The 27268-nt window shown below is 47.4% G+C and overlaps 2 protein-coding genes across 3 annotated transcripts; both read left to right on the forward strand.

The window, feature by feature from the left end:
* Window positions 1–4723: 4723 nt before the first annotated feature.
* On the forward strand, window positions 4724–10506 carry LOC119355313. The gene is made up of 14 exons (XM_037622103.1): window positions 4724–4936; window positions 6488–6553; window positions 6640–6711; window positions 6834–6938; window positions 7298–7399; window positions 7477–7536; window positions 7689–7789; window positions 7878–7959; window positions 8249–8341; window positions 8419–8483; window positions 8896–8908; window positions 8998–9078; window positions 9584–9692; window positions 9822–10506. Exons 1-14 carry the CDS (start codon window positions 4811–4813, stop codon window positions 9941–9943), a joined length of 1197 nt encoding a protein of 398 aa, XP_037478000.1. The 5' UTR covers window positions 4724–4810; the 3' UTR covers window positions 9944–10506.
* A 9492-nt stretch (window positions 10507–19998) lies between these two features.
* LOC119355315 (7-deoxyloganetin glucosyltransferase-like) lies at window positions 19999–22245 on the forward strand. Of its 2 annotated transcripts, XM_037622105.1 has the most exons (3): window positions 19999–20601; window positions 20706–21693; window positions 21777–22245. In XM_037622105.1, the coding sequence occupies exons 1-2, from the start codon at window positions 20085–20087 to the stop codon at window positions 21665–21667; spliced, it is 1479 nt and encodes a 492-aa protein (XP_037478002.1). In that variant the 5' UTR covers window positions 19999–20084; the 3' UTR covers window positions 21668–21693; window positions 21777–22245. The 2 variants fall into 2 exon arrangements, with proteins under 2 accessions (XP_037478002.1, XP_037478001.1); XM_037622104.1 differs by having other exon boundaries at window positions 20706–21870.
* Window positions 22246–27268: the final 5023 nt, after the last annotated feature.

The following is a 27268-nucleotide window of genomic DNA, read 5'->3' on the forward strand; positions in this document are numbered from 1 at the left end:
AGCACTAGTGTGAGAAGCCGTGAAATTGTAGACTTTGGACAGATTCGACCCGAGCTAGAGTAAAACTGTGGATGGATCTCGAGGCCACCAACGACCGACGACGTACGTGAAGCTCCGGGTAGGGCGATTCCAACCGTAGCGCTGAACGGGAAAGTCGTGACTCGCTCCTCTTTCTAGGTGTGGAGTGGACAAGGGTTAATTTGCCGGCACAGCGTCAACCATGATGGAAAAATTGATCACAGGTGGAACCCTCCTCCTCGTTAAGGGCAAGGGATCGGATCATAACCAAATCGGCATGTCATAGTGTGAGCAGTTATCAGTGCATAACCACGTACTACTTGTAGCCGGACCTTAATTAACATACAAGTATAGTAGTATGTCGTTTACGTCTTTCCACTTTTGACATTGCCAGTGAAACCTTGGCCAAAAACATGTGCATGTGCATGCGCATGCGATGGTGCTCGACGCGTTGAAATTTCAGGATCCACGGCAGCGGAAGTCCTGGGTTCGGTCGACCTGAACGTTTCATTTTCACAACGGTTATACTACATGTCAGATGAGGGCATGAGGGTCAGTTGACCCGCGAGTAGAAAATAGAAGAGCATCCATGTGATTCTCGGAACCACAAGCCAACAATTTAGGTGTCAGTGTCAGAAGTAGACCCACTTAAATAGATCCATCGAGGATCGGAGTTTGCTCAAACATAGCAATCTCTAGAACATGGTCTATCTCATGTCATGTTGAGCCTGTCCTTCCTTCTCGAGAAAAATAGGCCTCAGATTTTCGATCAGAACTTGTCAGACAACTCGCCTTGCTATGATAATTTCTCCTATCATGTTGGTCAGCCTGCGATCACCGTAAATGATGGTGTTGGCATGATTGAAAGGCAACACACGCATAAAGACCCAGAACTCGTCAACACACAACTCATCAGATCACCATGCATCGAGTAGACGGTGAGGTGAGCCATGTTGGCACTTGGCAGCTGAAACTTCCGGCGTCGTCAGCACGGAAGCTACCAATCATACGCGCACGGTCGTTTCAGAAACCTGTAGACTGTAGTAGATGGTTCGGCAGTGTCCGGTCTCACGCACGCGCATGGCGTGCTCCTACTTCAGGTGTTGGACTTGGCCAGCCCCAACCGGACGTCAGACCCTGGAAGATTCTTCGCATACATACCAATCGTGTGTTCGTTTGTTTCCGAGTACATTATCGTTCCTACAAACCTGTGCACGGGGAAGCAGTACTTGTCGTCGAGAGAACTAGTCAGAGTTTAAGTCTGGTTTTTTTTTATAAAATAATATTATTTTTTTAACAAATTCGGAAAATGTGTGCCCTAGTCCGTAAATTTTAAAAGTATGACCCCGTCGGCCTCACTCAAGCCGAAAAGGCACTATCGCTTAGGCCGAAAAGGCACTCTTTGATTTCGCTTAGACTGAAAGAGTGGCAGAACTAGGCCGAATAACTCTTCATTTTTTGTTGGGCCGAAGTTGCATGTCCGTCAGCCTAAACTAGTCCGAAGTGCACTCTTCGGCTTTTACATGATCGAAGAGTCTTTTTTCCCCTTCGTCCACCTATCTTCCCGCAGTTAACCAATCTAGTGCTCCTGCTTTTTTTGTATTTTTAAATATTTAGTTTGCTCGTTCAGTAGTAATATTATTCTTGTGTGACATCGCGTTGTTTGTTCTCCCTCCATTTGATTAATATTATTTTAATGTACAATGACATTTTTTAATACGGTTTGAAATATTTCTTAATACAAGATGAATATTTTTTAGTACATGATTATATATTTTTGAAATACACGATGAGTATATTTTTTATACACGATAATGTTTTCTGAATACAGGTTAAACATTTTCTTAAAACACGATGGACATTTTCAGGTTACAAGATTAACATTTTATCAAATACACGATGATATATTTTTAGTGTTCGATGGCATTCTTTTAATACAGGTTGAACCTTTTTCTTAGTACATGATGAACATTTTTAGTACATGATGAACATTTTTTAATATGCGGCTAACATTCCATAAATACATGATGAACACTTTTTTTTTATTATAATGAACACTTTTTTTTGCATATGATGAGCATTTTGTGAGTATATGACAAGCATTTTACCAAATACGTGATCAATATTTTTCAAATATGCGACAACCATTCCTTATGATATGGTGAACAATTTTTGGATATGCAATGAACATTTTTTTTCTGAATACGTGATGAAACTTTTTTGGCTATGCGGTGAAAATTTTCAAATACATGATGAACATGTTTGTGTATATACGTGAATATTTGTTATGTAAGATGCATTTTTTGCATGTTTATTTAATAAAATTAGCAAACTAAATATTTAAAAAATATGTAAATGTTTTCAAAAGAGCGGAAACGCTAAATTGTTTAAGGGTGGGAAGAAGAAAAGGACTCTTCGGTCACGGGAAAGCCGAATAGTGCACTTGGGCCTGGTTTAAGCCGACGGCCATGTAACTTCGGCCTGGTAGCCCAGTTGTGCTACTCTTCGGCCTAAGCGAGACCAAAGAGTGCCTTTTTAGTTTAAGCGAGACCGTAGAATGACTTTTCATCTTTAGTGAGGCCGACGGGGTCATACTTCTAAATTTACGAATTCAGGCATACATTTTCCAAATTTGTTAATAATAATAATTTTCTTAAAAAAATTCTTAAGTCTGTTCTCAAGTTTTTCAGCTCGGTGGTAGTAGTAGGAGGAGTATATTTTCCGCACTAGTTTTTTCTAGAGAGAGTTTTCTGCATCATGTGTGTACCCTTATCTAAAGAAGAAGCAATCCTCCCTCACAAAGGAAAGAAGAAGAAGCAAACCTAGCTAGATTGTGAGCTTCATAATTTGAGCCTCTCTTTTTTGAAGGATGAAACTACACAAGGTGAAAAGAAGATCTAGATGCTACAATATACTCCTCCGTCCCGAAATTCTTGTCTTAGAGTTCCTCATGTGACGTGGACTCTAGCATATAAAAGTAACCATCACTTGGAGTTTGGTTCATTCTTTTTTTGCAAGAAAACTTTCAATCTATTCATCATCAATCATGATAGTACAATGAAACCAGAAATAATAAAAGTTACACCCAAATCCGTAGGCCACCTAGCGACGATTACAATCACTGAAGCGAGCCGAAGGCACGCCGCATTCATCGGCCCTCCCTCCCAGGAGCCATGCAAAATTTGTTATAGTAGACAGTCGGAAAATCATCATGCTAAGGCCCTATAGGACCAGCGCACCAAAACAACAACCGCCACCGTTGAAGAGAAGTTTAGATCGGAATGATCTAACCTGTAAACACACGAACAAAGACCAGATCCACGTGGATCCATCGAAGACAAACACCGATCGAATCAAACGGGATCCACCGGAGACAAACCTCCACATGTCCGCCGATGACGCTAGAAGCACCACCGGGACAGGAATTAGGTGAGGAGAATGTTATAAGAAATGTCCGGGCGTCTATCAGGAAAATATATCATGTGTGCTCTAAAAATGTACATTATGTACTAAGAAAAAAAATAGACATGCTTTGAAAAAGGAACCAAATAAAGCGACAAAGAAACTGAAAGAAAAGCAAGGAAAAGTGAAGAAAATGAAGAAAACCAAAAAGGAAACAAAGAAAGCCAAAGTATAGCGAACAAAGGAAGAAAACCAAAAATAAACCATTGAGAAAACAAAGAAACCAAGGTAAGAATCGATGAAACCAGTGAGAAAAAGCAAAGAAAAAACAAAAAACCCAAAGTGAGTGAACCCTAGAGTGACCGCTATAAGCCAGAACAAAGCAAACCTACGGCCACAGCGAGCACCCATGCTAAAATGGGCCGACTCGCTATTGTTGCTAGTAGGCGATTCATATTAGGAATCAAGTAGGAGTGACATACAACCTTGGCGTCAACCAACAACCAGACACATCATTCTGCATTAGCTACAATAGCACTCTTGAATCCTATTTGGCACCTTCTATGTCAGCTAACCGGTGTTGAAGGCGTTCCGGTCGGGCCGACCCATCTAAGGGGTGCAACGGGAGAGAGCTCTTTCTGAATTTGGGAAGCTTCCCAGCCATATTTTTTTGGGACCGGTTTTGTTTGTTTTTTTCCTTTTGTTTTCTTATTTTTATTTTTTGTTTTCTTTTATATTTTTATAAAATGTATGAAATATTTTCAAATTTGATATTTTTTCCAAAATTGATATTTTTTCAAACTTGTGATTTTAAACTCAATATTTTTTCCAAATTTGGGATTTTTTTCAAAATCGTTTTTTAGTTTTTGTGAAGTTTTTTTTAAAATTGATAATATTTTCCTATTTTTTAAAAACAGATGATTTTTTTTAAATTCGTTAACTTTTTTGAACCTGTGAAATTTCTCGAATTTGCGAACCATTTTTTGTCTTTTTTAAAAAAAAGTCATACAATTTTCACAAAAGTCAATTGTCAGTGGTCAACCGGTCAAGAATTGACCGGTTAACCCCAACCGGCCTGTCAACCGCGACCAGAGAACACCATGGAAAACCGGTGCTGCTCCATAATGGGCGGCCCACGAGTGGTGCGCGTGAGCGCCGGTTTTCCCTCCCTGGTGCTTAAAGCCTGCCGGCCGGATAGAACTGGCCCAGCCCATCTGGACCAGCTTATTTCCAGTCAGGGCCGAGCCTTCTCGTTTCCATCTTTTCCTCCTTTCAGTTCCAGTGAATTCTTCCCCTCAAAAAAAAAAAAAGTTCCAGTGAATTCACTCGCACAACCCTGAAATCGAAACTGAAACCAAACCAAGATCGAGCGGAAGCACGGCACCAAGCAATGGAGGCGCTGCTGGAGCTAGAGAAGGTGCAGAGAGTGCTCTCCCTCATGGGCTCCCGCGGCCTCTCCGACTCCGACGGCAGCGGCGGCGGGGACCGCTTCCTCGCCCACTTCCTCCTCTTCCTGGTATCGTTTGCCTAGGCACTTCGCCCCTTTCTCTTCCGCCGTGTTCACGAATCCAGTCACTTCAAATCCGTAAGTTATGTGTGCGCTTGATTGACTGCATTTTCGGGTGAACTGAAGATCCAATTTCTCCTTGTCGGGTATAGTAGCAATTTTCTGATTAATTTAATCCATAAGTAAATTATATGACGACAGTGCTAACAGTATTAATCTCATATTGTAAGCTAATCACGCGAGTGCGTACCAGACATAGAACAGACATATTTATGAACATACTATAAGTAGTAAAAGCGGGATGAACAAACCACCTCCCTAAAACCTAATGACTCGTAATTACTTAGCAATCAATTATCCTTTTCCAACAGGCAAAGATAAAGTGCACACATGACATAGGTCTGAGCTCGACTCGTTCACGAAACACGTCGCGAGCGGGGCGAGGTGGGTGGTGGAGGAGGAGCGCCGAGCGCGCATGTAACACTCCTTTTCTCATGCTCCAGTGAGACGTGGAAGAGAGTTCCGTCCCAACTCTCCTCCACTCCTGTGGTCGGACTAAACTTCCCACCATGTCATGAAAGCACAAATGGGCCTTCGAGATTTATCCAAGACTTATTATTTAACTAGCAAGATGCCCATGCGTTGCACGGAACATCAAGATGCATTTGTATGAGTAGTTTATCTTGTGGGAGAAAATGATGAACGAGGAAAGACCTTATTTGCAAATGTGGAGAGGGGTGTGGGTATCTTTTTGCAGAATTGCCATAGTTTCCTTCCTATCCGTCAGATATAAATCGGACGGCCTATATTGCAGGATGGCAGGCACACCATCATCACCAACTCTGTTTTTTATAAGAGTAGAGAGTAGAGATATATATGACTAAAGGCCATCCAACTTTCAACAGCTCTTATCTACTCGCCATTGGTCTAATTCTCGGTCAGTATGATGCTTACATGTGCTTGTTGGATCAGAAGCAATGACTGTAGCTTCAAATATGTGAGGTGGAGTGGGATCCTACAACTAGGGAAAACATGACTCTTGCACATCGAATGGTTCTATTGCTGTCTTTTGTGATGTTTAGATCTGCAGTTTGCTAGGTCTGGCAGGCCTGTAGCACGATTTCCTTTCTTCATTTTCTGTCAAACCTGGTTTGGGTATCGTTTATGTTTGAGACTTGGTGTGTGTGTGTGTTGTATCCTGTCGTTGTGTTGAACTGGTTGTTTGGGAGTTTGCTTTATCTATAAAGCAGGGCGAAAGCCTATTTCGGTATCGCTTATGTTCTGAACCTCTAGGTTTCATTAATAAATCGGGGAGAGATCCCTTTTATAAGTTTTTTTTTGCTAGATAAGCAAGAGATCCCTTGTAGGCTTCATTCCTTTTATGATCATGATCATTAAAATATGTTTTCAATTGATTTGCATGCCTTGCCTTTTCCTATCTCTGTGTTAAATTCACTATCTCTTGCTGACATTTGAAAGGTTCCTGTGATAGTTGAATTATAGCAGACTGAATGCATTTCAGTGTTCATGATTTGGGTCCTCTTCATTTTGTGCATGTAGGCGCAGCCGTTTGATTCACTTGCCATTGAGAAGAAGGTCGTATTAATCTCTGAGCTTTTGAGAGAGGTAATCTTAGTGACCCATTGCTACATGTTGAATTGCTTATTTTCAAATGTTTGCCATACTGAATTGATATTGATAATTGTTTCAAGGTTAATTCTGATACTCTCAAAGAAGTGCAACGTCTAGCCAGTCTGGAAGGTAATAATAATAGGGAAGATGAAGTAAGTATTATTCCCATTTTACCTTGTAAGTGAACTAAGCAAATTTGTTGTTAACTGGCACTGGCACTCTGTAGAGATTATGTCCTTTAATGATCTGATCAAGATATATCTTATCGAGCCAGCCAACTAAGAAGTTCAAGACGGATGGCGAGAAATTAACCATTCAGGATGCGCCTATGATTGGATTCGATGCAATGATGAGAGCCAATTCCACGCTTGAAGATTTTGTGCGTACTCTTTGATACTTGTGACAACCTTAGTTGCCCTGTGCTTCTCTAACACTCTGCTCCTATTGCCTTCTTTTTTCAACGTTCTCATGATTTTACTTGTGGAAGAAAAACATTGAACTCACTTATGGACATTAGGTTTCATATCAAAATAAGACAATTTGACATGGAGTACATTTTGCTTATTCTTTAATCACACTGTTTAAGAATTTCACTCAGAAACTATATCAGTGAGATGTCTACACCTTTGGTTGTTCTCATGCAAGCACGTTTTTATACTTTTGTTTCTTATGAAAATGTCCTTATAGATGTTACATAGAATGCTCATATTCTTGACTTTATTTTTCTTGAAATGGCAGTGCAGGTCATACTTCATATTTCATGGTTTGGATGTTAACAGACCACACTCTGTTTTCAAGTTTCTTCCTTTCCTTTCTTTTACAGAGAGCTACATATACCAGGTTTTTGCTGAAATTTGCTTCACAGTTCTCCATATGTTTTTTTTTCATTAGGCAAACTAAAATCTTTCTTGTTGCAGTTAGATGCTTCAAATGAAGACAGTTTGCTATTAGTTCCAGAGAACAACTCTTCTTCAACAGTAAGATTTGGACTTTTGATTTAGTTATCTTGCGGAACATGATACGTGACATGATCAACTTAAATCTTAGATTATTATGTGTACATTGACTTTCTCATTTAGTTATTTACTGTTATTTTTTTATTCTTATTTTCCATTTATTACCAATGCAGGTATTGGAAAGGAAAATACAAGGTTCTAGTCAGATGTCCTTGTCTGACATGCTTGACCCCCTTGATAATCTTCTTCAATGCCAGGGGTTAATGACAGATCAGTTGGGAACTTTCTGCTCGATGCCCTTGTAAACATGTAAAATATTCTCCATACCTGATTGAATTAGCCCTATATTTCCCATGTTTTAGATTGCGAAATGAACTCAAATCTGGCATCCAGTATTGGTCTCTAGAGAGGAAGCTTTGTCAAGCATTATCAAGAAAGGATAAGGTAACTAGAGCTGCTTCTTAGATCATATGTTATATTCAATCATATTTGCTGATCTATGGATACACTGAAGTATGTAATATTGAAACATGAAAGAGCAAAGGCCAGATGTTAAGTATTACGCTCTAATGGGAATAGATATAGCCATATAAGAGCGTCCCAGCTTGCGCACAAAAATGTGAAGTGACAAATGCTTAAACATCAAAAATATTTTTTGCAACCAAACATTTCTGCCGCAGATAACATATATCTTGTCGAACTGAAAATAGTTCCTACAAAATTTTCTCTATAGATATCTATCGAAGATGTTATGGAAGCAATCCATCTCAAATCTTTTGACTATCGAGTTCTTAATCTGATGATGTATCGGCTTACTGGTCAGCAGGTATATACATCTTTGTCTTTGTTGCCTTATCGATTGCCAGCTATTGTCAACCAGACCTTTTCTTTGATTATTTCTAGGTCAATGACTTGCACATGGAGTTCTTGTCTGTCTCAGAATTTTTAGTTGAGATATGTGATGACCTGTGAGTATACTCTAAATCATAGTCTTCCATGCACAAGTGCAATGGTGTAGTCTCTAGTTTTTACATAGAATGGTGCAGTTCATGTCCTTAAAGAATATCTAGCACATCTGATCTGCTTGATTGAATGCTCTAGGGAGGTAGTGTATGTGTGTAAGAAGAACTGTGCAAAACCTGTAACTGTCTTGAAAATGATGTGCTATATGTTGGACTTGAAAATAAAGTCTTTTCATGAATGAACTTTTGACTTTGGTTACGAAGTTGTGGTGCAATCTAATGTAATGACCTAACTAAATGGAAATCCAATTACAATAAAGTTATGAGTCACCTTCTTGATATTTAGAGAAGTTCCTTCTCTGTACAGCATCAGTGAAAACAGTTGTTTCACCACTGACTTGTTTTAGCTATATTGCAGGTATGATTATGAGGTACGTGTTGCTAACTACATTGTCACTAAAAAAATCATGCGCGCATTTCTTCATATCTAACCATTAACTAGTTGAATTATGTGTTGCAGGATGATGTGGTTAACAATACTTTTAACATCCTCCGCATGTTTGCTGCGATATATGGACCTTTAGATGCACCAAAGATGTTGGTGCGTAAGAAATTATCTGTGCCTTTTACTTCATGGCATATTATTTGATATAATGTCACTGATGTATTCCTAATTTTTCTGGTGCTCTCTATTCTCAGTCAACGCTTATAAAATGCGAGTTTCTTTAATTCCAAGTATCTCACACTTAGTTTACTGATGTTTTTTTATTTACGTAAGTACTAACCTTGTACAAACTAAAACTATTAACCTCAATGCACGAGTTATTGCACTGGGAGAAGTGTTTATGTGTGGCATGGAGAGCATCTGGTTAGCCTCATGTGAATTCTTGAGATATTCGCAAATCTAATGATAAACTTGGTAGTTGAAAGTAGGTGCAAAATCTTATGATTTTGAATTATTTACATTGTAATAGCTCTGGCTTATGGAAATTGCTCTATTATATGTTTAAATTACATATTTGCAGATAAGCTTTACTAGATCTTAGCTTTTATCTTTTTATAAGTCTAATGGTAATTGGTTCTGCGAATGGCTGCTGTACGTATAGGCCAAGTGCATCGGTGAAGCTGAGGAAAAATATGAGAGCTTCTCAAAGAAATTGGACCCTAGCATCTCAAGAAGTTATTGGAGAAGATGTGAGGAGGCTACAAAGGAAGGTATGCCTTCTTTCTTTGGTTTGAAGATATACTGATAATTAGTATCTTCATCTGATTTGGTTGATCTTTTTAAAAAAATTCCTGGAGTGCTAAAGCATAAATGCGGTCATTTGTGTCATCTTCTTGTAGGTGGAAAAATATCAGGCCATGCGTATGGCACATGGAATATCCCTCCTTTGATAGGAGATGAAGAATCATTTCGCCTTGATAGATTGAACAGAGGTGATGCTTCTGCCATGGCCATCAGATGACAGATACCATGCTCTGAGCATCTTCAACAGGAGGCCTAGTTATCATTGCTAGTAAATGCCGTGTGCCTGTGACCCAAATTCCATTAACCCACTCTTTTGCTGCATATTTGCAAGAGATAAGGGCTAAATCCTTTTATGGCCCTACAAAGTTGAAAAACCATCCCGTGTGCCTGTGACATGTGGGTCACTCTATGTCAGTGACTTGTGGGCCTAGGAGCATTCAAGGAGTGTTTTGCTTGACCTGTGATATTAGATGATAGTATCATAGTCGTATTGTTTCTTGATCTTGCCAAATAGTATGACATAACTTTTGTTGCTTCCTTGCTAACATACGCTACCCTCCTTGCTAACATACGCTACCAATCGGGCGTCTTTGTTGGCACGTTTCTGGATCTCTGAATGCTACACAACAAGCACATTATTGTGGCCTGTTTCTTTTCAACTGTTTGCCTGTAGTTGTCTTGGTATACAATCAGTCGGCACATGTTGACACAGTTGCATCCTTCATGCTACAGTTGTAGCCACTATTTTATGAGCCATTGCCAAGAACAACACTTGCTAGGCAAGTATTCTAAGAAAGAGTGGCATTCGGTTAGTCACCTACATTTTTTTTTTCAGTTAGTGTTATGGAAATATGCAATGGAGGTAACTACCGTTTAGCTGGTCCAGTAAGTATTGCCCTACTTTTAATCTTTCCATCTGGGAACAGCCAGATTTATATTTGGTGTCTTTATTAGCTTAACCCGGTGAAGATTCAGAGGAGTTGCTTTGTGTTTTTTTTTATGGGGAGTCGCTTTGTAGTATTATCAGAGGAAAAAAAGATGTTTTTCCTTTATTATAGTGAGGAAGTACTCCATCCGTCCCATCTTATGTTATGGGACGGAGGGAGTAGATGATAAGTGTGTATGTATATAGTACCTAAATATAAGATGTTTTGGTAGGACCCGTCATGGGATTTTCTTGCCTGTTTCGGCAGCCTGTAGCTTGTATCTTGTACATTATCGTCGACTTAGGATGATTGGTGGCTGGAGATCGTAAAGGAAGTCTAGCCTCGAGTTTGCGTCCCAGTCACGATCACGGGATACAATTCTTGGCTCTGAGATCCCAAGTGATAACATATACTGTATATACTACAAACACTCTGGTCCTTTCTGTTCTGGATTCTTTTCCCTGTCAGCAAAATTATTTGCTCTTTGTTCCAAAAATCGCAGGCCCAAAGCCAATTAAGCGGGCCCTACATATTGCTTGGACTGGCTTGACTGAACTCCTCTCCATCCAGATTGGTGCAGATGGCATCTCCCGTGCATTATGGAACCTCCCACTCGTGGTCTCGCAGCTTAAATTTCAGACCCGCGTGGCCTGCGTGGTCATCGCTGGTGCTTCAATGCTCTCCGTGCAGGCAGCTCACATGGGGCGAGTGGACCAAAATGTGATCGTTTGTTGATTGATTAACAGTTGTGCAGATCCAGGATATAATATGTTCATGCATCTAGCCAGATCATCCGTGTACTTGCGCCAATCAGCTATGTATTTGAATAAGTGCAACGCGAGTCATGCATTGAGGTTAACTACTATACTTAGTAATACTATACGGTGAAGTAATATTATGACTTACCTTGTCCAGGATGGCCACGATTCGATACATCCGTGTCTACACAAATCTAAACAACCTAATTTGAGGCTGAGGTAATAATATCCGAAGTAACCCAGTGCCTAGTGAGTAGTGACATGATCTTTGCATTGGCCGGTCGATAAGTGTTGAAAATTGTTTTGAATCGAAAGTGATTGAATACTTGATCGATGGTTACAGGCCCCCTTTTATACGATCCGAAGAGACACGACGATCCCTCGAGGGGGCGTCGGTTCTAGGAGATCGAAGGGAGGCGTCGGTTGCGGGACAAACCGCAACGATGGTTTGGGCAAGGGGAGATTTTCCCCTAATTACAGAATTATTTTTAACACTCCCCCTAATCTACGCTTGACCATGTAGATCATCTTCACGATTGTCCGGGAAGCTCTATCATCTCAAAAATTTCTCCTTCAAAAGTTCTTCATAATTTTTTTTGATAAGATCCTGAAACATATACTCACAAAGAAAGATAGCATAATGTGATGTCATTAAAATGAGGATATCTCAAGAAGAGACTCCCCCTGACACCTGCAAGTCCCTAAGTCTTCGCATACCAATTCCATGAACACATTTCTGGAATGTAGAATTTGGTAGAGACTTGGTAAATAAATCAGCAAGGTTGTCGCATGATTTGACTTGCAGAATGCTTATTTCCCTGCTTTTCTGAAGATTATGAGGGAAAAACCATTTAGGAGAAATATGCTTGGTGATATTACTCTTGATGTATCCTGTTTGCATCTGCGCAACACAGGCCGCATTATCTTCATAGATAATGGTAGGTGATTTTATCGAACCCATTCCACATGACTGTTGTATGTGGTTTATCATTCTGCGAAGCCATACACATTCGCATGGTGCTTCAAATAATGAAATTATTTCAGAATGATTGGTAGATGTTGCCACCAGAGTCTGTTTCGAAGACTTCCATGATATAGCAGTGCCATCATGTAGGAACACGAAGCCGGTCTGAGATCTGTCATTATGGGGATCAAACAAATAGCCGACATCTGCATATCCAATCACATCAGAGTCCTGATTTTTCAGGAACTGGAAAAATAGGTCAAGATCCTTTGTGCCTTGGAGATATCGAAAGATATTCTTCACTCCAGACCAATGACGTTTGGTGGGAGCTGCGCTATGTCTAGCAAGTAGATTCACTGCAAATGCAATATCAGGTCTTGTGCAATTTGCAAGATATATAAGCGCTCCAATAGTACTAAGGTATGGAACTTCAGGTCCCAACACCTCTTCTCCATCATCCTTTGGTCTTAACGGATTTTTCTCTACGTCTAGAGATCGAACCACCATGGGAGTTTTAGATGGATATGATTTGTCCATATTGAATTTCTCCAATATTTTCTGGATATAGGCAGATTGGTGTACCATGATTCTTGAGAGAAGATGCTCAAGTTGAATACCTAACCAAAATTTGGTTTTACCCAAATCCTTCATCTCAAATTCCATCTTTAGATGATTGCGTGCTTCATCAATGTCTGGTGTGCTGCCGATGATGTTGAGATCATCAACATACACAGAAATGATGCAAAATCCTGTAGAGGACTTCTTGATGAAGACACATGGGCAATCAACACTATTGGAGTAACCTTTCCAAAGAAGGAACTCACTGAGTCGGTTGTACCACATTCGTCCCGACTGCCTTAAGCCATATAGTGACTTATTCAACTTTACACAATACATGTTGCGTTTTGCATTTTTATTCGGGACAGAGATTCCATCAGGAACCTTCATATATATGTCCGAATCTAGTGACCCGTAAAGATATGCGGTCACGACGTCCATCAACTGGATAGATAGACGATTTTGCACTGCCAAAGATATAAGATATCGGAAAGTGGTTGCACTCATTACTGGAGAATATGTTTCAGTGAAATCAATGTCGGGTTTCTACGTGAAACCTTGTGCTACGAGCCTTGCTTTATATCTCACCACCTCATTGTTCTCATTCCGTTTCCGGAGAAAAACCCATTTGAATCCCATAGGGAAAACACTGGGAGGTGTAGGTATTGCTTTAGTGAATACCTTTCTTTTGTTAAGCGAGGCAATTTCAGCTTGGATTGCATCCTTCCATTTAGGCCAGTCGGAGCGCTTTTGGCACTCAACGATAGACCTTGGATCATGATCAGTGAGAAGGGTATCTGCAATCTTTTCAGCAAAATATATGTCGACAGTCGTAGTCTTACGATCAAATGATTCTCCAGAATCAACATAGTTGATGGAAATTTCCTGCACCCCTAGTGACTCTTCGTGATTTCCCAATACGATCGAGTCTGGGTGTTCCAATGTCCCAGTCAGTTTGTGCACACTGGAACTGGGTTGTGGAGGTTGCCCTTCCACTGGGTGTATACTACCCATCAGGTGTTTGTCAACGTTGAGTTATCCTGCATTTACTGACTCCGAGGTTTTTCTCCTCGATTTCCTTTACTGCTTGCTAGAAGCATGCTCCGGGTCAAAGGCCGTACTACTCCCCCTCTTTTTAAGAATAGAGAGTTGAGTGGTTTTTATTGGTACCTCCACTCTTTCTGGCGCGTTTCTGGCCGGGTTTAAGGATTTTGTAACACCTTTCAAACCAGTAAATGAATCTGGCAGATTATTTGCAAGATGTTGCAAATTAATGATCTTCCGAACTTGAAGTTCGGTCTCTTGGGTACGTGGATCAGAGGATGAAATGGCATGAGCATTCCAATCAATTTCCGGGCATTCTTTCTGGTACTTGAAATCTCCCCCTAATGCCGGAAAATGTTCCTCATTAAATATGCAATCAGCGTGACGGGTTGTGAACAGATCCCCAGTTAGGGGTTCCAGGTACTTGATAATCGACGGTGATTTGTACCCCACATAGATCCCCAACTTCCTGTGTGGGCCCATAGATGTCCGCTGTGGTGGTGAGATCGGGATGTATGTAGCACATCCGAACTTACGCAGATGGGAAATGCTTGGAGGATTTCCACGTACCAATTCCAGAGGGGAAGAACTGTGATATTGCAGTTGGCCTCAATTGTATCAAGTCAGCAGCGTGTAAAACAGCGTGACCCCAACAAGAGGTTGGCAAGTTGCAATTCATCAACAAAGGTCTTGCAATGAGTTTGATCCTCTTAATCAATGCTTCAGTCAAACCATTTTTTGTATGGACATATGGAACATAGTGCTGAACTTCAATCCCCAAAGCCATGCAATAATCATTGAAAGCACGTGAGGAGAATTCTGCAGCATTGTCCATCTGAATTGATTTAATTCGACTTTCAGGATAATGGGCTTGCAACTTAATGACTTGCCTCATTATCTTGGCAAATGCATAGTTTCGTGTGGATAGAAGACACACATGTGACCATCGTGTAGATGCGTCAATCAGAACCATGAAATACCGGAAAGGTCCAGATAATGGCTGAATGGGACCACAAATGTCTCCTTGAATACGTTCAAGGAACTGAAGTGGTTCAGCTTGTATTTTGAGGTGTGAGGGCCTCAAAATTAGCTTTCCCGTGGCACAAGATGTGCACACAAAATCAGAAGATTGAGGAAATTTTGACTCAAGCAAATTATGACCAATGGAATTGCTAGTAATTTTTCTCATCATCCCTATTCCAGGATGGCCTAAACAATCATGCCAGGTTTGGAATGCGTTAACATTCTGAAAAATTACTTTGTATGCAACATGTTCCACGGGTTTGATGTACGTATAGTACAAACCAGACAATAGAGAAGGAATTTTCTCATGTAGCTTTTTGCCATATCTGTCATCTTTAGTAAAAAGTAGATACTCCTCTTTGTTGTCTTCATGGGTTTCAATATGAAAACCATTTTTACGGATATCTCGATAACTGATCAGGGTACGTGCAGAATCGGGATACAGTAAAGCATCCTCAATTGTCACATATGTACCACTTGGGAGGGTGAATATGGCACGTCTAGTACCAACAATCACAGTATCGCGTCCAATCGATAGTTAGAATATCTTCATTTGTCTTTTTTAGAGTTTGGAAATATTTCATCTCCCTCAGTATGGAGTTTGTGGCACCACTGTCCACAAGGCATAATTCCTCTTCCATCGGATTGTCCCCGTAAAAAACTATATAAAACAAAGAATTTTCAATAAGAAAACCTCATAGTAATATATAGAATACAATCTTTATTATATCAAATGTGCTGATACAATACAATATAAAGACAACAACAAACTTATGTTCTTATTACAATCATCACAAATGGACATAATTAAGTAGATCACTAAGGAGATTGAGGGACTAGTCGAAGTCGCCAAACACGTTGTTTGTAGTGTACTCAATCAACGTGTTCTCCATTTCAGCAGTAGCCTCAGGCAGATAAGGAACCACGACATTGCTTGGTCCAGGAGGAACATCGTGCGAACCACCAACTCCTTTTACGCTATCCGGATGAAGGTTGAAGTTGGCTTCAAACCTTTTCCCTTGAGGTGCTTTGCGTCCCTGAGATTGCTGGTACATCATAACCAGATGCTTGGGCATTGTGCACTTTTCAGTAGAATGCGTGGAGCATCCACACTTGTTGCAAAGCTTAGATTTATCAAACCTGGGCTTTGAAGTGCCTTTTTCCTTGCCTGGGTATCTACATCTCCTGTTCCCATTGCGCTTTCGCTTATGCTCGGAATTGGATTGTTTACCTCTCGAGGTACCATTAAACTTTTGTCTATTTGCAACATTCAGATGAACTTTAGGTAAAGGTTGTGCCCCAACTGGGCGCTGAGAGCCATTCTTAGCGAGTAGCTCATCATGCTTTTCAGCCTGAAGTAACATGTGAATAAGCTCGGAATAGACAGTGTAGTTACGAGCACAGTATTGCTGTTGGAGGATCCTATCTGAAGGGAGCATAGTAGACAAAGTTTTCTCTATCTTCTCCCCCTCAGTAGGTTCCTTCTCACAAAAGCGCAGTTTGGAACATATCTTATGAACAACATGATTGTACTCACCGATGGACTTGAAATCCTGAAGATGAAGATGAGTCCAATCATGGAGTGCTTCGGGCAGGACTACCGCCTTTTGCTGTTCATACCTCGTTTTGAGGGCCAGAAACAGAGTACTAGGAGATTCCTCCTGTAAATACTCAGACTGGAGATCTGGATGAATATGGTGCCTTATGATGAATAAGGCAGCATAGTTCTGCTGTTCTGTCAGCGGCGTGGCCCCATCCGGGAGAGGAGTCTCCGGGGGTTGTATTGCACGCGCTATCCCACGTGACGCAAGACTGATCTTGATGTCCATAGCCCATGTAGGGTAGTTGTGGCCATTGAGGGCAAGCTCCTCAAACTCTTTGGCAATCATCTTTTCCTACATGGGAAACCAGAGATAATTAATTTACGGATGGTAAATTAAAAACCATCATGGTTGTGTAATAAGAATGCAAAAATTGATACTCAAGTCTAAACTTGAAAAATTCTCAACCCCAATTGTGTGAACATAACACTTTGAAGACCACATAGATCTCACAGTAATAGGCTACATCGCCATTACCTTGTGTATGCTACAATTCAGATATAAGGAATACACGTTGGAGGTAATCGTTTGTCGAGAATGACAAAGTGTAGACCTCACAGTAAGAGAGGATATTCTGCAAATGAGCAGTAGATCACAACGCATTACCTTGTGATTCCAAATAAGATGAGGGAGAAACATCCAAAAATTTGCAAGTTTAATATGCGAGAGAAGACCTCAATCGAAAAGACATGTTCGATAAAAATGAGATGTGGTAAACACATGGAACATGTCATTCTTCTCAGATGAAATCCGGTACTTTATTTATATTATCAATCCATTACATAATATAAACACACTAATAATTACACAAGTCCTAGTCAGATTTAATCTAGAACTGGACTAGTATGTAAGTAGCAGTCAAACTAGGTACTAAACATTACTAAACAGAGTCTAAAACTGCACCATATACAATAATTAGTACTAGACTAATAAAAACAGAGATTAAAAAAAACTTGAAGATAGCAGGTCGATCACCTGGGCCTGGGCCTGCCACCACCGACCGAAGCCAGCCTGTAGCCACCCACACCGTATAAGAGGAGGCGAGAGGTGGGGCGGTTACGGATAAGGACCCGCACCACGCTCGATCCCCACCACCACCTCTGCGCTCGCAAGGAGCAGGGAGCCCGGTCGCCGGCGACCGGGGCGAGCGCCGGCGCCTCCCCTCGCATCTTCAGGTGTCAGCGATGCGACACCGACGAGGCCTCTTCATCTGAAGAGGAGACGATAACGGTGGAGGCCTGGCGCAGTGGAGTAGCAGTGAAGCCGAGGTTCGCCGGAGCCCATGAGCCTGGGCGACGGCCCGGGAGGCAGTCGAGGGCTGCGACGGCGCGCCCGAAGAGGCGGCCGAAGCGCCGCTCCGCGCGGCTGCTTGAGCCCGCGGCAGTCTCTTGTTGAGGCGTGCCGCCGGCGGCGGCGGCGCCCTCCATGCCGACTCCAAGACGGACTACTCCGGAGGCACCGGTCAGCGCGGAGACGAAGGCGAGCGCCTCCTCCTCGTTCACGACGGCGCGCATCGGCACAGGGCAGTATCCGGGCGGGCCAGCGGCCTCGGAGGCGGGTGTTAGCGTCGACGGCGCGAGCCACGCGGCCGGCGGAGGAGGTGGTGGAAGCGGAGATCCAGGGGCGGTGCAGGCGCGGCTGCAGCCCTGTGCACCATGGAGGCGCTCGGGCCGGCCACTAGCCAGGGGTCGAACCCCATGGGCGCCTGGCCACGGGCCCAGGGAGCACCATCGTGGTTGCGTCTAGGAGCGAGGGGAGCACCGCCGGGGGCGCGTCCAGCGGCGCGGTGGCGGCCAGGAGCGCAACGTCCAGCGGCGCTGCGGCCGAATCGACGGATGGCTTGCATCCGGCGACGGAAACGGCGGTGGCCACCAACTCTATGGCGGCGAAGGGCAATGAGGCGGTAGCGGCGACCGTCCTCGCGGATCAGACGGAGGAAGGAGACGAGGCCTGTCATCTCACCGGCGGTGAGTGCTTCCTCTCTTCTCCTTTCTCTGTTGCCTTTCGCTCTCGCTGGCTGTTCTACGTGCGTGATAACGTGTTTTGAATCGAAAGTGATTGAATACTTGATCGATGGTTACAGGCCCCTTTTATACGACCCGGAGAGACACGACGATCCCTCGAGGAGGCGTCGGTTCCAGAAAATCGAAGAGAGGCGTCGGTTGCGAGACAAACCGCAACGACGGTTTGAGCAAGGGAAGATTTTCCCCTAATTACAGAATTATTTTTAACAAAAATAACGAGCGCCAAGGCGGCGGGCCGGCCGGCACACATCAATATACAGTATTGTGGGCTTGTGGCTGCCGTGTATACAAGGGTTGTCCCCAAGACCTATTGAAAAGTAGGGATGAATTAAATGGAGCTTAGGGATAGCGCTTAGAGTTTGACGGTAAGTGGGTGGTCCACTTATGTACTCCCTCCGTTCTAAAATAGATGACCCAACTTTGTACTAACTTTAGTACAAAGTTGAGTCATCTATTTTGGAACGGAGGCAGTAGGTACGTGCGGTACGTGCGACTCTTTGTTCTCGCGTGTCGGTGCTGGTACGACTTGCATTGTTGAGGTGTGGTTAGTTACCTATGTGATCGACACATGTGTGAAAGAGGGAGACGCCGGTCTTTGTCATTTTTTGTTGCAGTGAGTTTGAGGGAGGGCTACCAAGGGATGGGTCCGTTGCACGGCCGGCCTTTTCTCTCTTCCGTGCGCCAATACCTCTAAAAATATACATCATCAGAAAGAGGGCGACAACTTCTAGTAATTATTGAAAGTGTCATTTTTAAAAATAAAATGAATATTTGTTGATAACTTTTTTTGCAGATGGGTTGGAGTCGCTCTTCATACACTAGCTCTATAATACAGTTTAGCTTCACGCGAGTCGGTTGAATTTTAAATTCTGGTTAGTCGATATTTTGGAAAGAAAGCAACAGTTGCGCGGAGCACGACGCCATAGACGGCGGCGGCGAGGCAAGCGAAGCAAGGCCCGGGGTGCCGGCAAGACCTTGGACAGGAAGGAGCTATAGCCAGCAGCGAGCTGGTATAGGCGAGTTCAAAGGTTGACGGGTGCGGGTGCAGGCTTGCCGGGGAAAAAAAATTCTAGTGGTCGCTGGTTTAGAGGGATGGTCGGGACGATGCCGGCACGGCGGTGGGCGGCGGTAGTGAGGAGGGCGGTGCGGCAAGGCTGACACGGGAGGGCCGCCAATAGCGGGTGGCACATGTGATGCTTTGGGGACGAAGATGATCAGGACGGCAGAAAGTGGAAGAAGGCGATCTAGCCATTCATTTTGCATCGGACGGTTCAAAACAAATGTACTAACCAAATTTGTTTTCCAGTAGACTGACACCTACCTACGTGGGTCTAGCATTACTCTGGCCAGTCCCCTATAAATACCGAGTTCTGTTCCTCAGAGGCCAGCTCAACACAACCATCGCAACTTGGACTTCAAGTACAGTTTTTGTGACTTTGTGCAGCCACCAACGTAACGGCATGGGTTCCGCGCAGGTCGATGCCGACGTCAAGCCGCACGCCGTGTGCGTGCCGCTGCCGGCGCAGGGGCACGTCACGCCGATGCTGAAGCTCGCCAAGATCCTCCACTGCAGGGGCTTCCATGTCACCTTCGTCAACTCCGAGTTCAACCACCGGCGGCTCCTCCGCTCCCGCGGCGCTGCCGCACTCGACGGCGTCGAGGGGTTCCGCTTCGCCACCATACCGGACGGCCTCCCGCCGTCCGACGCCGATGCCACGCAGGACGTACCGTCCCTCTGCCGCTCCACCAGGGAGACCTGCCTCCCGCACTTCAAGAGCCTCCTTGCCGAGCTCAACGCATCTACCGAGTCGCCACCGGTCACGTGCGTCGTCGGCGACAACGCCATGAGCTTCACCGTCGACGCCGCACGGGACATTGGGGTGCCGTGTGCGCTGTTCTGGACTGCCAGCGTATGCGGCTACTTGGGCTACCGCCATTACCGCACCTTGTACGACAAGGGCATCTTCCCACTCAAAGGTAATTAATCCTATCCTACAAGTTTTCAACAACACTGCGTGCCTCAGTGCCATGAATGGAATTTTTGCGGATGAATTAATTGCGCACATACTGTGAGCATGCAGACGTGGAGCAGCTGACTAATGGGTATCTTGACACGCCGGTGGACTGCACGGCGGGGATGAGCAAGCACATGCGGCTCAAAGACTTCCCGAACTTCATCTGGTCGACGGACCCCGACGAGTACATGGCCCACTTCGCCCTCCACGTGACGGTGCGGCTGGCGGAGGCGGACGCCGCCATCTTCAACACCTTGGAAGAGCTCGAGCCGGCGGCGCTGGACGCGGTGCGCGCCATGCTCCCGCCCACCGTGCCCGTCTACACCATCGGCTATCTCCCCTTACTCGCCGAGGAGATCGTGCCACAGGGCGGCACGTTGGACGCACTGGGGTCAAACCTGTGGAAGGAGGACGTCTCCTGCTTCGACTTTCTGGACGGCAAGGAGCCCCGGTCGGTCGTGTACGTGAACTACGGCAGCATAACGGTGATGAGCAACGAGGAGCTCCTCGAGTTCGCGTGGGGGCTAGCCAACAGCGGCCAGCCCTTCCTGTGGATCATCAGGCCGGACCTCGTCAAGGGCGACGCCGCCGTGCTGCCGCCGGAGTTCCTGGAGTCCATCGAGGGGCGCGGCGTGCTGGCGAGCTGGTGCCCGCAGGAGGCGGTGCTGCGACACGAGGCGGTGGGCGTGTTCCTGACGCACTCCGGGTGGAACTCGACGGTGGAGAGCCTGTGCGGCGGGGTGCCGACGCTGTGCTGGCCCTTCTTCGCGGAGCAGCAGACCAACAGCCGGTACAGCTGCGTGGAGTGGGGCGTGGCCATGGAGATCGGCCACGACGTGCGGCGGGAGGCGGTGGAGGCCAAGATACGGGAGGCGATGTCCGGCGAGAAGGGGAAGGAGATGCGCCGCCGGGCCGAGGAGTGGAGGGAGGCCGGCGTCCGCGCAACGCGGCCCGGCGGGCGCTCGCGCGCCAATCTCGAGAAGCTGGTCGCCGACTCCCTCCTCTCGGGCGGCAAACCACGTGATTAAATTACCACTTACTACTACTACGCATCGTACGTATTTCAAATTGGTTACTGAGACAAGATCTAAATTTGCAAGTGCTAGCTCTCTCATACTATACGTTCAACGCATGCAGCGCATGCGGTTCGCTGTACTTTCTGATTTGATACATGGACGTCGTTGTCGTCTACATTGATGCCGGCGACGAAGGTCTATTCCTGATTGCTCCATTTCCTGAAAGCAAATAATGCTCGTCACCTAACCAGCTCGTGCGCTGCAATGGTGCCGTGCGGATCCTCCTGAGAAGGACGCGCGCAACAGATGAGATCGAGACTCTTGCGTCCGGACGGAGCCCGGCCACCCTACGAAGCCCAAGCATCGCCACCACTTGTCCCCTTCTAGTGCATTCGTCCCTTATCCATTGTATTGTACTAGCGGTTGACACGTGCCTTGCCGCGTCGTTTTTGGCAGGTGAAGTATTTTTTAGTCGTCTCGTAGTTGACGAGAATTATATTTTACATCCGAGAGGGGCTATAATTGGAGATACTATTGTTTCTGGTACAAAAGTTCCTATATCAATGGGAAATGCCTTACCCTTGAGTGCGGTTTGAACTATTGATTTACCTAATTGAAAGTAACCAATTAGGTTTACGACGAAACCTAGAAATCGATCACTGATCCAATTTGACTACCTCTACAGGATAGACCTTAACAAAAAACTGTTGAGTAACGTGATGAGGACATGAATACCATTGTTACACCCACAGCCCATGCTGCTATACATACTGGACCGATTACTAGAGCTCGCGCACGCCAATTGAATTATCAGGTACTTTCGTTTCTTGGTAACGATTCTAATGTTCATGAGAATATGATGCTGCCTAAATTGAATACATTTGTTTTGCTTACAAATGAAGGGCCTAGCTTGGACAAGAAAGATGAACCTTGGAGCAAGTTCAAGCATGGATGTCGGAGTAAATAGTCATGGGTAGCCTAGCCGGCTTCCCCTGGCCCTTCTGAAGAAATTACGAGCCCATCCGGCTCTCGAGAAACCCAAGATGCGGGGCCGCCTTCCCCTAGTCGGCCATCGCCTTGGCCGGCTTTCGGAAGGGGCCCCGGCTTTAGCCCTTGTGAAGAAGGCCATGGGGGGAGGGGCGACTTCATGAAGCCGACCATGAGAAGGCCGACTCCAAGAAGCCGGCTCTCATAAAGAGATCAAGACCGTACCCTCGAAACTCGTGTCTGCCGAGTGGCAGAGAGACGGGGCGTGGCTACAGTGAAGCTAGCCGCCCCCGAACCCCGGAGCACGACCGGCACAGTGCGCCGTACGGGTGGCCATGACCCGTCCGGCGCGACACTGTTGCTATGTCGACTCTGACGCCATCCACGACGGGCCACCAGCGTGGCCCCCAAGGCGGTGGGCCCTTTCGGGCAGAGAGACGCCCGAAGGCGGCCATGCCACTGCTAGTCGGCCCAAGAGAGGGCCGGCTGGCCCCCGGCCTCGAAGGAGGCGCCCCATTAAGGGGACAAGACGAAGTGAGGCTACAGTGATCGCCCGCCAGGCGGCGGCACTGTAGCCACGCTTACCCCGACAAAGCCCGTGTCACCAAGATGAAGCAACAGTAACCAGCCGCCAACACGACCCTGACCAGTGGGGCCTGCCTGTCGGCCAGGGGCCGGCAGCCGGCGGGACCCACCAGTCGGCAGGCCCCAATAGCCGGCGCAGAAGTCGGCGAGCACGGTCACAGACAGCTGGGCCCCGCGCCCAGTCGGATTACCATTGTACCCCCGGGGGGTAGGCCTATATAAAGCCCCCGGTGCACCCATGCAAAGGGTTCAACTTTTAACTAGTTCTAGACACCATACGAAGGGGAGAAGCAGGCTAGCCGTGCCCTTTTTCCTCCTCCTCCCACCGGAACAGCTCAAGGAGCATTGTGTAGCCACTTGTTCATTTAGTTACCATGCGGAGACCCCGCAGAGCAGCAGTAGGGGTGTTATCTCCAAGGAGAGCCCTGAAGCTGGGTAAGATTCGCCGGCGTGCATGCCTTCGCCTTATCCCATTTCCAGGCACCGGCGATGTTTTATTGGCTCCCACAATGATAAGCCACCCGTTGGCATATGTCGCACCTACCACCCGACATTTGGCGCCCACCGTGGGCCAAGTGCACCGTCGTCCGGAGACCTGTTCTGGACGGGAACCCTCTTTCTTCCTCGCGAGCGTAGCCAGCCCGGCACGCCCGATGGCGCTTGCCACGACGCGCTGCAAGGCGTCACCAGCATCTGCGCGGCGAGCGACCTCGCCGATCTTCTTGACGAAACCCGAATCTCCGATGAGCTCGCCTCCGATGCGGGCACCGACCGCCTCGCCTGCCTCCTCGGCCAGCTCCACGTCTCCGGCGAGCCCGCTGCGGATTTGGAGTCGGCTGGCTCCACCGACCCGATGCCTGTCGACTCCGACATGGCTTCCTACGACACCTTTCCCACCAACGTCGCGATCTACAACGACCCGCTCCCTCAGGACGGCGGCCGCGATACTGTCACCACCGAGGTGATGGTTGTCGGCCATGGTAGCCCGGCCAACGAGAGCGCCCACGATGCCCCGCACGCGGCGGCCCACGACTTATCCGTCCCCCTCCCGGCGGATGCTGATGACGAAGCTCTGGAGGCACGCCGCCTCGCCCTCATCACGGAGGGCCGGAGGCTGGCTTCTATGAGACGCCTCTCTGAGGCTTACCAGCGCGAAGCTGACCGCGCCGCCTTCGGCACGCCGGCTCCGGCTGGGCCTAGCTGGGCCGGCGTCGTCAGGCAACGCGGCGCCGTCATCGCCGACACGCTGGGTGTCGATCGCCCAGTCTATGCCACCCCGCTCGAGAACCTACGCGCCGCCCAGGTGGCCGTAGACGAGTTGGACGGCTTGGAGGCCGAAGACCTCCCCACATGACCCGGCGCATCCAGCAGTTGATCGACGCGGCCGCGCAGCGGCACGAGGCCGATGCCCGTGCGGGAAGCCCTCCCCCGCGCCGAGATCACGGTGCGACGTCCCGGACGCCGACTACGAGCAACACCCGCGCGCGGCGCGAGAAAGAGCCGGCGGCTAGCCGAAGCCGGACCCGAATCTCCATCGATCGAGACGCGGACGGCCACCCCCGAGCCATGGAGTGGCGAGGCAATCCGCCTCCGCCTCGACCTCGCGGAGAGAGATATCCCACCCCACCGCCAGTGGCGCACCCGACTCTCAGCGGCCGACTAGGTCGCCGCGAAGGAGTCGGCGAGAGCGACGCGCGCCATCGGATCGACCGCCTAGCGCGATCCCTGGCGCTAGAAGAGGAAGATGATGTCGACCCGCCCTGTTTCGGCCCCCGCATCCGCGACGAGCCTTTTCCCAAAGGGTTCTCGCTCCCAAGAGACACACCCAAGTATAACGGCTCCGTGAAGCCGGAAGATTGGCTGATCGACTACTCTACGGCAGTCAGCATAGCCAACGGCAACCGGCGCGTTGCCGTGAAATATGTGCCCCTCATGCTGCAGGGCACGGCGCGGACCTGGCTCAACAGCCTCAAGCCTCTCAGCATCAACAGCTGGCTAGATTTCACCGAAGCCTTCGTTCGCAACTTCACCAGCACTTACAAGCGGGCTCCGAAGCCCAGGTAGCTCTCCCTGTGCGTACAGGGCCCAACCGAGTCCACTCGCGATTACCTCACGCGCTGGGCCGAGCTTGCAACTCTTGCGAAGGGGTGCACGAGGTGCAAGCCATCGAGTACTTCACTGCCGGGTGCCGAGAGGGCACCCTCCTCAAGCACAAGCTCCTCTGCGACAAGCCGACTACCCTCGACGAGCTTCTGGACATAGCCGACAAGTACGCCACGGCCGACTCTTCTATGAAGACCGAGCTCCGGGTAGATGCGTCCGGGAAAGTGCTCAATCCGGCGCCCAAGACGCCGGCTGGGGACTCCGACCGACGCCCACACCCAAACGATCACAAGCGCAAAGGCCCTGCGCCACCTCCCGACAGTTGGCAGGTGGCCACGGTTGAAGACATGCCGCTTGAAGAGCGGCCTGCGCCCGAAGCCCAAGGGCGGCCGGCCGGCTTGGCAGTCGACCTTCTCCTACGAGCAAACCCTTGATGCCCCGTGCAAGTTCCATAGCGGCGCGAAGCCGTCCAACCACACAACCCGGAAGTGCAATTGGCTCAACCGAATCGCCAAGGGTGAAGGGCTCGCGCCGCCTCCTCCTGGCGGCCCGCCACCTCCGGCTCCGCCGCCTTCGGCCGCTCGGCCCGCAGTTGGAGCCGTGCACAACGAGTTCCCCGACGAGCAAGCAACTTACATCGTCTTCACCAGCCAGCCTGAAGACCGGCGCGGCAAGCGCCGAGAGCACCAAGAAGTCAGCGTAGTCGCTGCTAGTCCAGCCAGACACATGCATTGGTCCGAGAAACCCATTAGCTGGAGCCGGGCCGACCACCCAGAGGTGATGCCGTCTCCCGGATCTTATGCTTTGGTCCTGGAGGCCACTCTCGCGACGGACAGACGTGCCACGCGCTTCTCCCGCGTTCTGATAGACGGCGGGAGCAGCATCAACATCTTGTACCGCGATACCCTGGAGAAGCTAAACGTCAAGACAAAGCAGCTCGCGCCGACTCGGACGGTTTTCCATGGCATTGTCCCTGGCTTATCCTGCGCCCCCATTGGCAAGATCAAGATTGATGTACTCTTTGGAGACAAGGAGCACTTCCGCCGGGAAGCGATCTGGTTTGAAGTGGTGGATCTAGAGAGCCCCTACCACGCATTGCTTGGCCGACCCGCCTTGGCCAAGTTCATGGCGGTTCCCCACTATGCATACCTCAAGATGAAGATACCAAGTTCCAAGGGCGTCATCACCATAGCCGGCGATTACAAGAAATCGTCCTAATGCGCCGCCGCCAGCAGCCGGCTGGCCGAGTCCCTTGTGATCGCCGAAGAGAAGAAGGTGCTGAACCGAGTCGTGGCCATGGCCGGCAAGCAGCCGACCCTGCCCCCCGACTCCAAGGAGTATGATGCCCAAGGATCTTTTCAGCCGGCCAAGGAGACCAAGAAGATACCCCTTGACCCCGAACACCCCGAGAGGTTTGCCGTCATTGGGGCAAGCCTAGACAGCAAATAGGAAGGCGAGCTCGCCGATTTCCTCCGTGAGAATCGGGACATCTTTGCATGGTCCCCCAAGGACATGCCGGGTGTACCGAAGGATTTCGCCGAGCACAAACTACACGTCCGAGAAGACGCAAAGCCGGTGAAGCAGCCGCTCCGCCGACTGTCCGAAGAAAAGAGAAGGATTGTGGGGGAAGAGATAGCCCGGCTTCTGGCAGCCGGCTTCATCATGGAAGTTTTCTTTCTAGAGTGGCTTGCCAACCCGGTCCTCGTGCTGAAGAAGAATAACAAGTGGCGCATGTGTATAGATTACACTAGCCTCAACAAAGCTTGCCCCAAAGATCCCTTCGCCCTGCCAAGGATTAACCAAGTGATAGACTCCACAGCCGGATGCGAGCTGTTGAGTTTTTTGGATGCTTATTCCGGATATCACCAGATAAAGCTAGACCCGGACGACCGCCTGAAGACCGCCTTCATCACGCCGTTCGGAGCCTTCTGCTACCTG

This window comes from Triticum dicoccoides, chromosome 2A (assembly GCF_002162155.2).
Source record: "Triticum dicoccoides isolate Atlit2015 ecotype Zavitan chromosome 2A, WEW_v2.0, whole genome shotgun sequence".
Classification (NCBI taxonomy): domain Eukaryota; kingdom Viridiplantae; phylum Streptophyta; class Magnoliopsida; order Poales; family Poaceae; genus Triticum; species Triticum dicoccoides.